Below are 15,734 nucleotides of genomic sequence, written 5' to 3' on the forward strand. Positions count from 1 at the left end.
AATGATGGGGTGGTAACTGGCCGGATTGGATTTGTCCTGCTTTTTGTGTACAGGACATACCTGGGCAATTGTCCATATAGCTGAGTAGATGCCAGTGTTGTAGCTGTTCTGGAACAGCTTGGCTAGGGGCGCAACAATTTCTGGAGCACAAGTCTTCAGTACTACTGCCAGAATATTGTCAGGGCCCATCGTCTTTGCAGTTTCCAGTGCCTTCAGCCATTTCTTGATATCATGTGGAATGAATTGAATTAGCTGAAGACTGGCATCTGTGATGCTGGGGACCTCTGGAGGAGGCAAAGATGGATCACCCACTCAGCACTTCTGGCTGAAGATTGTAGCAAATGCTTCAGCCTTATCTTTTGCACTGATGTGCTGGGCTCCTCCATCATTGAGGATGGGGATATTTGCGGAGCCTCCTCCTCCAGTGAGTTGTTTGTCCACCACCATTCATGACTGAATGTGGCAGGACTGCAGAGCTTGGATTTGATTCATTGGTTGTGGGATTGCTTAGCTCTTTCTATCATTTGCTGCTTATGCTGTTTGGCACACAAATAGTCCTGCATTGTAGCTTCACCAGGTGGACAACTCATTTTTAGGTTTGCCTGGTGCTGCTCCTGGCATGCCCACCTGCACTCTTCATTGAACGAGGGTTAATCCCCTGAGTTGATGATAATGGTAGAGAGGGGGATATGCTGGGCCATGAGGTTACAGATTGTGTTCGAGTACAATTCTGCTGCTGCTGATGGCCCACAGCACCTCATGGATGCCCAGTCTCTAGTTGCTACCTCTGTTCGAAATCTATCCCATTTAGCACAGTGTTCGTGCCACACAACACAATGAAGGTTATCCTCAAGGTGAAGGTGGGACTTTGTCTCCACATGGACTATGCAGTGGTCACTCCTACCGATACTGTCATGGACAGATGCATCTGCGGCAGGCAGGCTGGTGAGGATAACGTCAAGTATGTTTTTCCCTCTGGTTGGTTCCCTCACCTCTTGCCACAGACATTGTTATATTTCAGGCCCCCTTGCAACATATTTTCAAAGCTGCACATCAAACCAACATGGGCCAGATATAACTTAGCCCAGGGTATTTTGGGTTGATAATGCTGCTCTTGTGGATGAAACAAGCATGCAACAAATATCCAAAAGCAGCCATCACTAATTATCGAGGATTTTTACAGGTTAAGGTGCATTCCATTTTAAAATATGCTTTCCATGCATAATCACTGAAGAATATTTTGAGTGCAGTTTGTGCTTTGCACCAATGCTGAACCTGTATAAATTTGGTTTAATCCTTAAACTTAGTCAAGTGGATCAAGACTCCCTCTGTCAATGTGTAGTAATGTTCCAGTTCATTCAGTTTGGATATGGCTGTAACTCTTCAATTAACTGCATTGTAAAATAACATTTAACAAACTTTTGGAAAAACATACTTGGATATTTACCAGTACCAATTTTCCAGGGTATGTTGGCTTATTCCTGTGTCCTGAGGTCCATTGACTCCAGACTTACCCTGGTTTCCCGACAAGCATTTTTTGGATTTCTAGCATGCTGCCTACTATTTTTGATGTCTGGCTGCATTCTCTCTCTCTGCTGAAATAAAGTCAGTAACTTGTGCAATCTCTTTGTAATGTCTTTGCTGGAAAGTGCATTCATCGCAGAACCTGTCAAATTTATCAGCCATTTGTTACTCTTCATTCATTTACATCCTCCCCAACAACAGAGTCAAGTTCTCTTCCCACAAAAGATTGTGGGCATTAGGGGACAATCATAACTTTCAAGACCGAAATAGACTGATTTTTAAGATTAACAAGGGGTTATAGAGCTCATGTGGAAAAAAATCAAGGTACCAAGCAGCCATGATCTGATTGAATTGCAGAAAAAACTCGACGGACTGAGTGGTTTGCTTCTGTTCCTAATGTCACTATTATGCACAGCCTTTATCCATATTCTGTTGCAGTGAGCAGTCCCAAACCTCTCATTTCACTGCTCTTGGCAGATGCCACTGCTGCCAATTACATAGCACCTGCTCCAGAGTCTGTCTCTAGCCACTCCTAGCCCATCACTTTCTCTCCTCGTCCTAAGCTCACACCACCTGCATGTTTTCCATCACTTGCACTCTTAACTGCTCCCATACTTGGTTGCCTTCTGTCAAGCTCTTGCACGAACCCACTGCTCCAGAGAACCAGAAATTATTCGTTTTTAAAATTAGTGGTTCATCTGAAATATCACTCAAGGACAAATTGCATAGAATTTACAGCATGGAAACTGGCTAATTAATCCAACTAACCACCGCTGGTGTTTATGCTCCACACGAGGAGGTGAATTAGCAAAAGAAGCAATGGAGGCATGAGGGAAAAAAAATGTTTTTATGCAGTGTGTAGTTAGGATTTGGAATGCTTTGCCAGAACGTGGTGGAGGCAGATTCAATGAGGTCTTCAAAAGAAAATTGGATCATCAACTGAAGCAAAAAAATTTGCAGGGTCTATGGGGAAAAGGCAACAGTAAGACCATAAAAGTTGCTCCTCCAGAGAGCTGGCACAGGCACGATGGGCCAAATAGCCACCTTCTGTGCTACAGCCATTCTATGAATTTCTTCCCACACCTCTTCATCTCATCCTATGTCAATATATCCTTCCATTCCTTTCCCCCTCATGACTAGCTAGCTTCCACTTAAGTGCATTATACTATTCGCTACAACCACTCACTGTGGTTGAGAGTTCCAAATTCTCACCACTCTGGGTAAATCTCATGTTCCCTCCAGGGTGATGGGAAGGAGTAACAAGCCCAGGGAACCATGGATGACCAGAGATATTCAGGTTACGATGAGAAGGAAAAGAGACTTTTAGCAGGTACAAGGGAAGCAAATCAGCGGAGGCATTAGTGGAGTACAGAAAGTGCAGGGTGGGGCTTAAGAAAGCAATTAGGAGAGCAAAGAGGGAATATGAGAAAGCTCTGGCTGGTAAAAGTAGGGAAAATCCCAAGATACTCTATAAGTATATCAATGGGAAGAGGATTACCAGGGAAAGATTAGGGCCCATAAGGGACCAAGGGGGCAATCTATGGGTGAAGCCAGAGGACATCACTAGAGTGTTGAATGAATACTTCACATCCTTCTTCACCCCAGAGAATGAGGATGAAGGTATGGAACTCAGGGAAAGATACTGCGAGGTTCTTAAGCAAATTGGTATAGGGAGTGACAAGGTATTGGAGGTTTGTTGGCAGGCTTAAAAGTGGACAAATATCCAGGTTAAGATGATTAGTGTCCCAGACTGCTGAAGGAGGCAAGGGTGGAGATCGCAGGGGCTCTGACCCAAATTTTTAATTCCTCTCTGGCCACGGGGGAGGTGCCAGAGGACTGGAGAACAGCTAATGTGGTTCCGCTATTTAAGAAGGGTTGTAGAGAGAAGCCAGGGAACTACAGACCAGTGAGTCTCACGTCAGTGGTAGGGAAACTATTGGAGAAAATTCTGAAGGAATCTATCTCTACTTGGAGAGGCAAGGTTTGATCAGTGATCGTCAGCATGGCTTTGTCAGAGGGAGATCATGCCTAACAAATTTGATTGAATTTTTTGAGGAGGTAATTCAGGTGTGTAGATGAAGGTAGTGCAGTTGATGTAGTTTATACGGATTTCAGCAAAGCCTTTGACATGGTCCCACATGGGAGACTTCTCAAGAAGGCAAATGCACATGGAATACAGGGTAATTTGATAAGGTGGATTCAAAATTGGCTTAGTTGTAGGAGACAGAGGGTGATGACAGAAGGATGCTCTAGTGTCGTACCACAGGGATTTGTGCTGGGTCCCCTATTATTTGTCATTTATATAAATGACATAGATGACTATGTGGGGAGTAGGATTAGTAAGTTTGCGGATGACTCAAGGATTGGCCGGGTGGTTAACAGTGAGGTTGAGTGTCTTGGGCTACAGGAAAATATAGACGGGATGGTCAAATGGGCAGATGGAATTTAACCCTGAAAAGTGAGAGATGATACACTTTGGAAGAAGTAATTTGACAAGGAAGTATTCAATGAACGGCATGACACTAGGAAGCTCTGAGGAACAAAGGGACCTTGGCGTGTGTGTCCATAGATCTCTGAAGGTGGAGGAGCATGTTAGTGGGGTGGTGAAAAAGGCATATGGGACACTTGCCTTTATCAATCGAGGCATAGATCACAAAAGTAGGGAGGTCATGTTGGAGTTGTATAGAACCTTGGTGAGGCCACAGCTGGAGTACTGTGTGCAGTTCTGGTCGCTACATTATAGGAAGGATGTGATTGCGCTGGAGGGGGTGCAGAGGAGATTCACCAGGATGTTGCCTGGGATGAAACATTTAAGTTATGAAGAGAGGTTGGATAGACTTGGGTTGTTTTTGTTGGAGCAGAGAAGACTGAGGGGTGACCTGATCAAGGTGTACAAGATTATGAGGGGCATGGACAGGGTGGATAGGGAGCAGCTGTTCCCCTTAGTTGACGGGTCAGTCACAAGGGGACACAGTTCAAGGTGAGGGGCAGGAGGTTGGGGGGGGGGGGGGGGGGGGGGGGGGTGGGGGGTGGATGTGAGGAAAAACATTTGTACCCAGAGGATGGTGAGGGTCTGGAATGTGCTGCCTGGGAGGGTGGTGGAGGTGGGTTGCCACTGGATTGACACTTGGCACATCATAACATTCAAGTCTATGGGCCAAGTGCTGGTAAATGGGATTAGGTAGGTAGGTCGGTGTTTCTCACATGTCAGTGCAGACTCGATGGGCCGAAGGATCTCTTCTGCACTCTGTTATCATGAGCTCATTTGTTAAAGAAGTTTCTCTTCTCTACACTATCGAACCCTGATTTTCCACACTCTAGCTGTCAGGTTTTGGCTGGCAGTTGAATAATAAGCATAAATAAAACTTTCCAAAGGTTAGTTGAGACTGGTCTCTGACCTGCAATATTGTGAAACTACAAAATTCTCAACCAATTTCATTTCAGTGATGTCATTTCATTGGTCCAGAAGATGACATTCGACAAATATATTCATACCATAGTCTTGCTTGAGCATAGGAACAGGAAGTAGCTCTTTCAGCCTCTCAGGTCTGCTCTATATACCTCCCTCTGTCCCATATCCCTCAATACCCTTTCCCAACAAAAATCTATCAGTTCTGTTGAAGGGTCATGAGGACTCGAAACGTCAACTCTTTTCTTCTCCGCCGATGCTGCCAGACCTGAGTTTTTCCAGGTAATTCTGTTTTTGTTTTGGATTTCCAGCATCCACAGTTTTTTGTTTTTATATTTTTAAAAATCTATCAATCTCAATTTTGAAAATTTTAGTTGGTTTTCATCACCTACAGCCTTTGAGAAAGGGAGTTACAGCTTTCCACTGTGTGAAAAGTACTTTCCGATTTTATTCCTAAATGGTCCAGCTTTAATTTTAAAATTGTGTCTTTGAGTTTTAAGTGTGAAATTCTGTGATTACAACTGGTGCACGTGTGTGTTTAAGAAGTCTAACAAGTCCAAATGGTGAAATTTGTAAATGTAAAAGCACCCTGAACAGAATATGAAACTATTTTCTCTCGTAATTTGGTCAAAACGTTTACAATGAAACTTTATTAAGAAAAAAGCTGGGTAAAAAATGATGATTCGTCTCAAGTTTATTGAACAAAAATTGGTATATTTTCAAGACATAATCAGGCACTGCGGATAGATAACAAAGCCATCAATCTGTGCTATTTAACGTACTAGTTAAATAACCCCTTGTTCAAATTAATGTGGATCTTGGGACTATTTACAAAATTTCACAGTACAAGAAAATACAGATAAAAGAACATCAAATCTTTGCTGCTGTTGGGAAAATGGGAACAAAGTTAAATCTAACTTGAAATAGAAGGGAAAACATTAGTTAATGTAACTCCATATGTATTTACATTAGAAAGGAAAGGACAAAGGATGTATGTACAATCAATTGATATTATTGCAAATTTTTTAATGCAGAGCTTCAAAATTCATTTTAGTAAAATTATTCAATTCTCCATTTAAGCACAAACTTTGGAACTGAGAAACACCAGAGCACAGTGACTGACATCTTTGGAATAAACACAGCAGGGGTCATTCCTCCACCTTGTGCTACCAGTGGGAAGGCTCAATTGGCGCAAATGTGCACTGGAAATCAGAGTGCGCTGCTGTTGCAGTAGACGATGCACTGTTGGAAATCTGTGCCAACATGTCCACCATGCCCTCCTGCTGGGCGAGGCCACCCCACCAATGGCACGTAGCTGGAGAGCACGCCCAAGCATGCACCAAAACCAAAATGAAAAGGTCAAAGCCAATGCATTGAATTAAAGGCTTCTGAATTTACAGTTGCCAGCCAAGCTTTACCTGACCTGTTACTTTAACCATAAGTACATGATTGCAAATTGACAGTGATTGTGAACTAAACTATTTTTATTGTTGCTATTATCCTAAATTTGCAATTAAAAGTGAATAATGTTCTCTAGAAAACTTTTAGGAATTGAAGCTATATGATAAATAGTTTAAATGCAAAGAAAAAGAAAATACACATCATAATCTGCTCCACATGGAGCCCATTATTAATCCACCTTCACAACACTATAGATCTTGTTGACGAACCAAAAACAGGCAAAAAATCCAATAGTCCCTGAAATAAAGAAAAACAGTTACTCACACATGACAGTATTGCAAAAAATAGTTATCAATATTTCTAGTTAAGATTTAATCATCACTTAAAAAGGTTTCACTGGCATCAGCAATAGCAGGTCTTCTGATCTAATTTTAGTCATCTCCACAGTGCTAGTGTTTCACTAAGCATTTGTGCAGTTTTAATAAATATTAGTTTTATTGTAACACTGCTCAAGGAAAGTGGCCTATGAACTTGTTATAGCATAAAACAAGGCACTTTCACTTATAGCTGTAATATTCAAAAGTTACTAGTGCAGTACATCACATAATACTAAAAAGAGGAATAAATAGTTGAAGGAGAAAAAAAATCAAAACGATTTGGGGAAAGTGTGGGATAGCATTCCCAGTAGCATTCTGGTTGTGTCACTGGATTCATAATCCAGATTCCTTGACCTATTATCCTGGGACTTAATTTCAAATGCAGCAGTGGCAGATGGGGAATTTAAATTCAATTAATTGAATATAATATTAAATAGTCAGCATGGGTTTCAAAAGGAAAAATCTTGCTTGACCAACTTTAATGAACTTTTTGAGGTGGGGTTAACAGGGAAGAGTAGACAATGGTAATGCAGTAGATGTTATTTATCTGGATTTTCAAAAGGTCTTCATTAAGGTGCCTCATAAAAGATTAATGAATAAGGTCAGAGAATATGGAGTCGGGACAAGCAGCAGAATGGGTTGCTAGCTGGCGTCAAGGCAGAAAGCAGACAGTGGGAATAAAGGGTAGTCATTCAGAGTGGCAGAAGGTGGGAAGTGGTGTTCCACAAGGATCACTGCTGTTCAAAATTTACATTTACGATTTGGACTTTGTAATCAATAAAACAATTCCTAAATTTGTGATTGACACCAAATTTGAGGGAATGGTCAATACTGAAGAGGATTGCATCAAATTACGGGAACTTTAATAAATTTACAGAATGGAAAAATAATTAGCAAATGAAGTTCAACATAGATAAATGTGGGGTAGTACATTTGGGAGGAAGACAGAAATCAGTTATTACTTGCAAGATTCAATTCGATCAGCACTTCATAGCCTTCCAGATATTAACATTTGAGTTGAACAATTTCAGATCAAAGCCTTTTTCATTTATTCATTCTTTCATGGGATCTGCTCGTAAATGGTAATGCCAGCATTTACTGCCCACCCCTAATTGCCCTTGAGAAAGAGACAGAGAGCCACCTTCTTGAATACAACCAAGTGGCTTGGCTCAGCCATTTGCCAGTCTGGAGTTGTACATCGGCCAGACTGGGTGAAGAGAGATTTCATTCATTAGTGAAACAAAAGGGTCTTTAGCACAATCTGCTTGTTGCCTCATCACTATTACTGATACCAGATTTTTACTTCACATTTAATTTAATTTTGAACTCTCATCGCTGGATCATTCGACCAGGCTTCAGGATTACTAGCCCAGTAACATAGCCACTATGCTACTCCTCTGCCCCCATTGATCCCAACTGCAAACTGTTGATAATTCTGCTATTTCCATTTAAGCCTCCTTTAAGCATATCTTTTGTTACTTGTCCATTCCCATCTCCTTTTGCCTTGCACCATTATCCCTATTGGCACTTAATCTCTCCTGCCTTTCACCTTATCACAGAAAATCACTTTTGTTCTTTCTTCACCTTCCCTGCCAACTTCCCTGCCTCTGGGATTGCTTAAAACCTTACTTATTCCAGTTCTGATGGAAGGTCTTTGACCTGAACTGTTAACTGTTACTCTGCCCACAGACCTGAGTACTGCCAGCCTTACCTGTTTTTATTGCAGAAATAGAAACTTTTTAAATTCATTCTTTGGATGTTGGTATCACCAGCATTTATTGTCCATTCCTTGCCCTCCTCAGTTTGATGTAACTGGGTGTTGTCATCCTTGTTTCAAATCTTTCCATGGTCTCTCCACTCCCTATCTCCATAACGTACATCAGCCCTACAACCCTCCAAGATCCCTCCTATACTGGCCAATATTGCATACCTCTCAAATAAACTTTGAGGGTAAACTAGCAAGTAATATAAAAACGAAGAGTAAGAGAATCTTTAGATATTTAAAAAAGAGAGAGGCCTAAATGAACATAGGCCCCTTAGAGAATGAGGCTGGGGAAATAATAATGGGGAACCAGGAAATGGCAGGGGAGTTAAATAAATACTTTGCATCAGTCTTCACGGTAGAAGACACTAATTGCATTCCAAAAATAGTAAATAATCAAGGGGCAAAAGTGGGGGAGGAAATAAATCCCATATTGCATACCTTCCATTTCATAACTTCCCAATTGGTGGCCATGCCTTAAATTGTCAAGGTTTTAAGCTCTGGAATTCCCACCTTCAACCTCCCCACTTCTCTCCTCGTCCAAGACACTCATGACAACCTTCCTCTTTGGCCATCTGTCTGAATATCTAATATGACTTGGTGTCAAATTTTCTTTGATAACAGTCCTGTGAAGCATCTTAGGGCATTTTACTCTGCTCACAGCAAGGATATATCCCAGTGAGGAAGGAGGATTCTAGGAAGAGGATAAACCAACCACGGTTAACCAAGGAAGTTAAGGATAGTATCAAACTGAAGAAAAAACATACAATGTGGCAAAGATTAATGGTACACTACAGGATTGAAAAAGTTTCAAAAACCAACAAAGGATGATCAAAAGAAATGAGGGAGAAAATAAACTTTGAGGGTAAACTAGCAAGTAATAAAGAAACGGACAGTAAGAGAGTCTTTAGATATATAAAAAGGAATAGAGAGACCAAAGTGAACATAGGCCACTATGAGAATGAGGCTCGGGAAATAATAATGGGGAACCAGGAAATGGCAGGGGAGTTGAATAAATACTTTGCATCAGTCTTCATGGTAGAAGACACTAATAGGATTCCAAAAACACTAAATAATCAAGGGGAAAAAGTGGGGGAGGAAATGAATACAATAACTTTAACTAGAGAAAAAGTACTAGGGAAACTAACGGTGCTAAAGGCCGATAAGTCCCCTGGACCTGATGGGTTGCATCCTAGGATATTAAAGGAAGTAGCTACAGAGATAGTGGATGTACTGGTAGTAATCTTCCAAGAATCCTGAGATTCTGGAAAAGTCCCAGAGGAATGGAAAACTGCCAATGTAACACCCTTATTCAGAAAGCAGGGTGGCGGGGGGGAGGTGAACAAAAAAAGAAAAACAGGTAAATATAGGCCAGTTAGCTTAACATCCGGCATTGGGAAAACGTTAGTGTCTATTATAAAGGCTGCAAAAGCAGAGCATTTAGAAATGCATAATATAATCAAGCAGGTTCAGCATGGCTTCATGAAGGGGAAATCAAGCCTGACAAATTCATTAGAATTCTTTGAGGAGGAAACAACAAGGATAGATAAAGGGGAACCAGATGATGTAATATATTTGGATTTCCAAAAAGTGTTCAATAAGGTACCGCACATAAGGCTAGTTAATAAGAGCTCATGGTGTTCAGGGTAGCATATTAGCATGGATAGAGAATTGGTTAACTAATAAAAGACAAATAAAAATAAAATTAAAAACTAATAAAAGACCCCTCCCACAACTCTTTCTCCGGTACATCGATGATTGCTTCGGTGCCACTTCATGCTCTCTTCTGAACCTGGAAAAATTTATTAATTTTGCTTCCAATTATCACCCCTCCATCATTTTCACATAGTCCATCTCTGACACTTCCCTTCCCTTCCTTGACCTCTCTGTCTCAATTTCTGGTGATAGACTGTCCACCAATATTCATTACAAGTCTACCTGCCCTTTTACTTCCCCTCTCCTCACCGTCCAAGAGCCCAAACACTCCTTTCAAGTGAAGCAGCATTTCACTTGCACTTCCCTCAATTTAGTCTACTGCATTCACTGCTCCCAATGCGGTTTCCTCTACATTGGAGACACCAAACGCAGACTGGGTGACCGCTTTGTGGAACACCTTCGGTCTGTCCGCAAGCATGACCCAGACCTCCCTGTCGCTTGCCATTTCAACACTCCACCCTGCTCTCATGCCCACATGTCTGTCCTTAGCCCGCTGCATTGTTCTAGTGAAGCTCAACGCAAACTGGAGGAACAGCACCTCATCTTCCGATGAGGCACTTTACAGCCTTCCGGATTGAATATTGAGTTCAACAATTTTAGATCATGAACTCTCTCCTCCATCCCCCACCCCCTTTGTTCCAATAATTTATATAGATTTTTCTTTTCCCACCTATTTCCATTATTTTTGTATTTCCATCCATTGTTTAATCTCTGCCTTTTAGCCTATTTCGATCCCTTCCCCCCACCCCACCCCCACTAGGGCTATCTGTACCTTTATTATCACATTCCTTAGATAATATCATCAGCTTCAACACCTCTTTGTCCTTTTGTCTATGACATGTTTTGGTTATCTTCACCTATCACTGGCCCGCTATCCAGCTCTACCTGTCCTACCACCAGCGCCCCCCCCACTTTAAACCAGCTTATATTTCACTTCTTTTCTATTTTTCCTTAGTTCTGTTGAAGACTCAAACGGACTCAAAGTTAACTGTGTTCCTCTCCACAGATGCTGTCAGACCTGCTGAGTTTTTCCAGGTATTTTTATTTTTGATGTGAAAGATGAAGGCTTCACCCAAATGTAATTGTGAGATGCTGCACCAGGGCCCGAAAACACTACTCTTCTTCAGGAATAAATAAATTGATGCAATAACAAAAGGTGTTGGGACTTTGGACATGCATTGGGAAGCCACATCTGTCTTTAAGTCATAACATTTTCCTATGTTTGCTAAGTGCATGTGTTATCTAGACCTAATCAAGATGGAATTCAATCCTACAATATGCAACAGATACTTAAATGGAGACAATTTTTTAAAAAATTAATTTACAGGAAACACAATGGTCCAATCATTTAAATCATTAATGAGAGCAAATTTTCAAAAAAAGACATTAATGTATTTACCAGCCTTCATCAGTTGTAACTCTGATATAAAGCTGTTTAATAGCTTCGCATACAATATGATACAACTCCAATATAAAACTAAATATTATTTTCGTATACAATCTATCAAAAGGTAAAAGGTCACATTTACAAACCTCAAAAGTGAATTGTGAGGCCCCCTTCTCAAATTCCAGGGCTGGCTCTGTCACAAGGGAAACTTTTCAAACTTTGTTTTTGAAGGTAGCAGAAAACCAACACACCATACAGCTCCCTCCTGGCATTATAATGTAACTGATATTCAGAACCCTGCTGGTTCCTGAGCAGAGAGCAATGTGGGAGGCAGAACAAAAACTAGAGCTAGGGGCTTAACGTCAGAAAATAATATTTTGGGATCCAGTATTTGATTAATCTGTTATATGACATGTGATGATTAGGTTGGAGGAACAGGTGACTTTTGACCTTTAGTTCCCAAACCTCTCCACCACTGGGGGATTTCCTCACCTCATGGCTGGGTCTCTTATACACTCACTGATTGAGATTGATCACTGTGATTAGTCAACAACTCCATTATTGCCGGATCACACAACTACCAGAATGGTGGAAGGTGAACTAGATGGTCTGTTCTTTTCCCCACATCTACCAATTCCCATGGTCCTCTCGCACAACAAATGGTCCTGTAATTACTGAAGTGCTCAAAAACACACTCTCTCAGGGGCAAGGAGTTCTTGCTTTCCTGCACATCAGATTTTAAATTTTAACATTCTAAACAGATAAATCCATAAATGTTTCATTTATTCTACTAGATTTAAAGAGTAATTAGCAACTGGAATATATTTTACACAATCCTTTTTCTGTTTGAAAATTGTCTGTCAAGAAACAGCTTTAACTCTGTATCTGCATATATAACAACTTGCATTTCTAAATAATGTGCTGCTTATCAATTGGTTATCATTTGAAGTTCATAAGTTGCCATAACAGCAGTAACCAAGGCTTCAGATGCATTTATTATTCCCCATAGCAACTAATATTATTTATCAACAATACACATTGAAGTTTCAGAATCAAATGGCCATTTTTAGATATGATGCCTTTGAAGTTTGCCCCTCTATGGTATTAGAGCCACTATTTAACTCACTAATGCAAAAAGAATGATGCAGCTTTGTCTTTCAAACGTTCCTTTGTTATTTAACGAACCTTCTTGAGCACTACAGGGGCTCTCAGCCAGTTTCCTGATTGGAGACCACACTTCCCAAGATGAATGGTATTTTCTCACCAATCTGTCATGCCTAGCTTTTCCATCAAGTAGAAAGCTGGTGAGAGTTGACCTTCACTTTTTACTTTATGGAAGTCCTCCCCAGCCAACAAACAATGACAGGAACATGAGGAGGTACTTGACCTATTGAGCTCACTCGACCATTTGGATGGCAGGGGCAACTCTCATATTAATCCCAATTCCATGCCCTATTTCATATATAACTGAAGCCTCATCTGCCTTCTGCCAAAAAATCACAGAATGATTCAGCACACAAGGTCCATGGTACCAGTCTATCCAATTTGTCCCACTGCTGATCTTTCCCTGCTGCATTAAGGTCCCCCCCCCCCCACCATTTCCAGTATATATTCAATTCTCTTTTGAATGTTACGATTGAATCTGTTTCTAGCACCACTCATGACCGCACTTGAGAAATAGCTGTTTTTAAAAAATGTTTTGGGGAATATTGTGTTATTCTGTGAAAAAGGCTCTCTGTGTGTGTGTGTGTGTGTGTGTGTGTGTGTGTGTGTGTGTGTGTGTGTGTGTGTGTGAGATTTAATTAAGCTGGGCAGAGATTAATAGGAGGCAGGTTGTCTGGGGGGGTTTAAAACATGAAAAGGATAAAGGTGCTAGGTTTGAAGTACCAGTGAATAAGTTACATCTAATATTTGCATTTTTAGATAAGTTGAATATTTGTTTGAATATCAGAGGTAATAAGAAACATGTTTGCATCTTGCAGGTGTTTCATAGATAAATAGTAGGGGGGATATTATATTTTATTGACCTGAAAGCAAAGACAAGATGAAAACATGAAAGATCTTATATTTGGAAGGATTTGAGTTTCAAAGATGTGTGAGAACAATGGAACCTGAGATGAAAGGGAAAAAAGGTATTTTAGGGTTAAGCGGGAGCTGTGAAATGTAGTAGCTGGAGCTGTGGCTGAGAGAGGATGCAGTTTGAATCAACCATCCAGTCAAGTCAGAAAAGTCTTGGGCTGCAAAAAGTAGTTTTATTCTGAAGCTTGGATTTTCACAGCAGAATGGAAGAGTGTTACAGGTCATGTGATATGCCTTTATTAAAGCTACAGCAGTTTGCCTTGGGTTAATGCTACTGTATTTTTATAGTTAAACATATATAAGGGAGTGTTGCCTGGAAGGTGTTTACTTCTGGGTCCGACCAAGTAGTGTGTCTTTGTCGGGGAATGTTTTGTAAGACTAAATGTCAGAATGTTTCTGTAATCTTGAGTGCTTAAGTTTTCTTTTATTCTTCTAATAAAACTTTTAAAATTCCAAAAATGTTACCAGACTTACTGTTGAGATCAGTATGTCCCCTTCTCGTTTCCAGAATACAAAAAAAGGGTAGGACTCATAAGCCAAGTTTCCCTCTGGGATTTGGTTTGTGCAGCAATTAACATCAGCTGAGGTCAACAATTCATGGTGCAAAAAAATTTCCTTGCAAATCACCTCAAATTAGCATCCCTCTGGTATTGACATTTCTGCCACTGGAAACAGTTTTTCTTTTATGAAAACTCTTCATGATTTTGTACACTCAACCAAATCTTTCCTTTACCTTCGCTGCTCGAAGGACGACAATCCCAGTTTCTCCAGTCTCTCCACATAACCTCATCTATGGTACAACTGTAGCAAATGTCTTGTGCATGCTGTGGTGCTGACAATACTCCAGTTGAGGCCGAACCAGTGTTTAAGAAGGTTTTAGCATAACATCCTTGTTTTTGTATTCTATTTCTCTAGTAATAAAAAGCCAATAATTCTATCTGCATTTTTAACAGCCTTCTTAAATTTGTCCTATCACATTCAAATACTTGTGTACATAGGCTCACAGGTCGGTCTCTGTTCCTGCACCTCCTTTAAAATTGTACCATTTATTTTCTATCGCCTCTCCTCATTCTTCCTACCAAAATGTATCATATCACACTTCTCTGCATTAAATGTCATCTATGTGTCTGTTCGTTTCACCAGTCTTTCCATGTCCTTCTGAGATCAGTTACGATTTTCTTCACTGTTCCCTACATTTCTGAGGTTTGCATCTTCTGCGAAGTTTGAAATAATAATCTGCATACTGAAGTCTATGTCATTATTACATATCAAAAGAGCAGTGCCTAGTACTGAACTCTGAGGGCAACACCACTCCTTCTAGTCTCAAAAATGACCATTCACCACTCCTCTCTGCTTTCTGTCACTCAGCCAATTTTGTATCCATATTGCCACTACTCCTTTCATCCCATGGACTTGAATTTTACAAACAAGTCTACTACATGGCACTTTATCATACGCATATCAACTGCATCACCCTCATCGACTCTATTACTTCAAAAAGCTCAATTAAATCAGTCAAACACTATTTACCTTTAACAAATCTGCGTGGACTTTCATTTATTAACCCTTAATTTCCAAAATGTCAATTAATTTCTTACCAAATTGCGACAAAGTTTTGCCCCACCATCTAGCTTGTACGCAACAGATTTCATACAAACATATGAAATAGAAGTCAACCATTCAGCCCCTCGAGTCTGCTCCACTTCCAATAAGATCATGAATGATCTGTTTGTGTTTCAAATTCTACATTCCCATCTATCCCAGATAATCTTTGATTACTTTGCCTAAGAATCTACCTCCGCCTGAAAAATATTCAATGATCCAACCTCCACCACCTTCTGAGACAGAGTTCCAAAGTCATGCAACCCTCAAAAACTTTTTTCCTCATCTCTGTCCTAAAAAGGCGACCCCTAATTTTAAAACAGTGCCCCCCTAGTTCTGGAGTCACCCACAAGAGGAAACATCCTTTCCATGTCCACCTTGTCGAAACTGTTTAGGATCTTGTATACTTCAATCAATTCACCCCTCACTCTTCTAAACAAGCCGAGTCTGTCTTTCCTCATAAGACAACCTGTTCAT

The 15,734-nt window shown here is 40.6% G+C and overlaps 1 protein-coding gene across 2 annotated transcripts in view; it reads right to left on the minus strand.

The window, feature by feature from the left end:
* Positions 1-5,609: 5,609 nt before the first annotated feature.
* Positions 5,610-15,734, minus strand: part of LOC121282077 (transmembrane 9 superfamily member 2-like) — a 105,167-nt gene continuing 95,042 nt past the window's right edge. For both annotated transcript variants that reach the window (XM_041195509.1, XM_041195510.1), the window contains one exon: positions 5,610-6,631. In XM_041195509.1, coding sequence (XP_041051443.1) covers positions 6,564-6,631 — 68 coding nt within the window. In that variant the 3' untranslated portion in view covers positions 5,610-6,563. The remainder of the gene's footprint in view (positions 6,632-15,734) is intronic.

The sequence above is a fragment of the Carcharodon carcharias genome, chromosome 9, assembly GCF_017639515.1.
Source record: "Carcharodon carcharias isolate sCarCar2 chromosome 9, sCarCar2.pri, whole genome shotgun sequence".
In the NCBI taxonomy this organism is placed as follows: Eukaryota; Metazoa; Chordata; class Chondrichthyes; order Lamniformes; family Lamnidae; genus Carcharodon; species Carcharodon carcharias.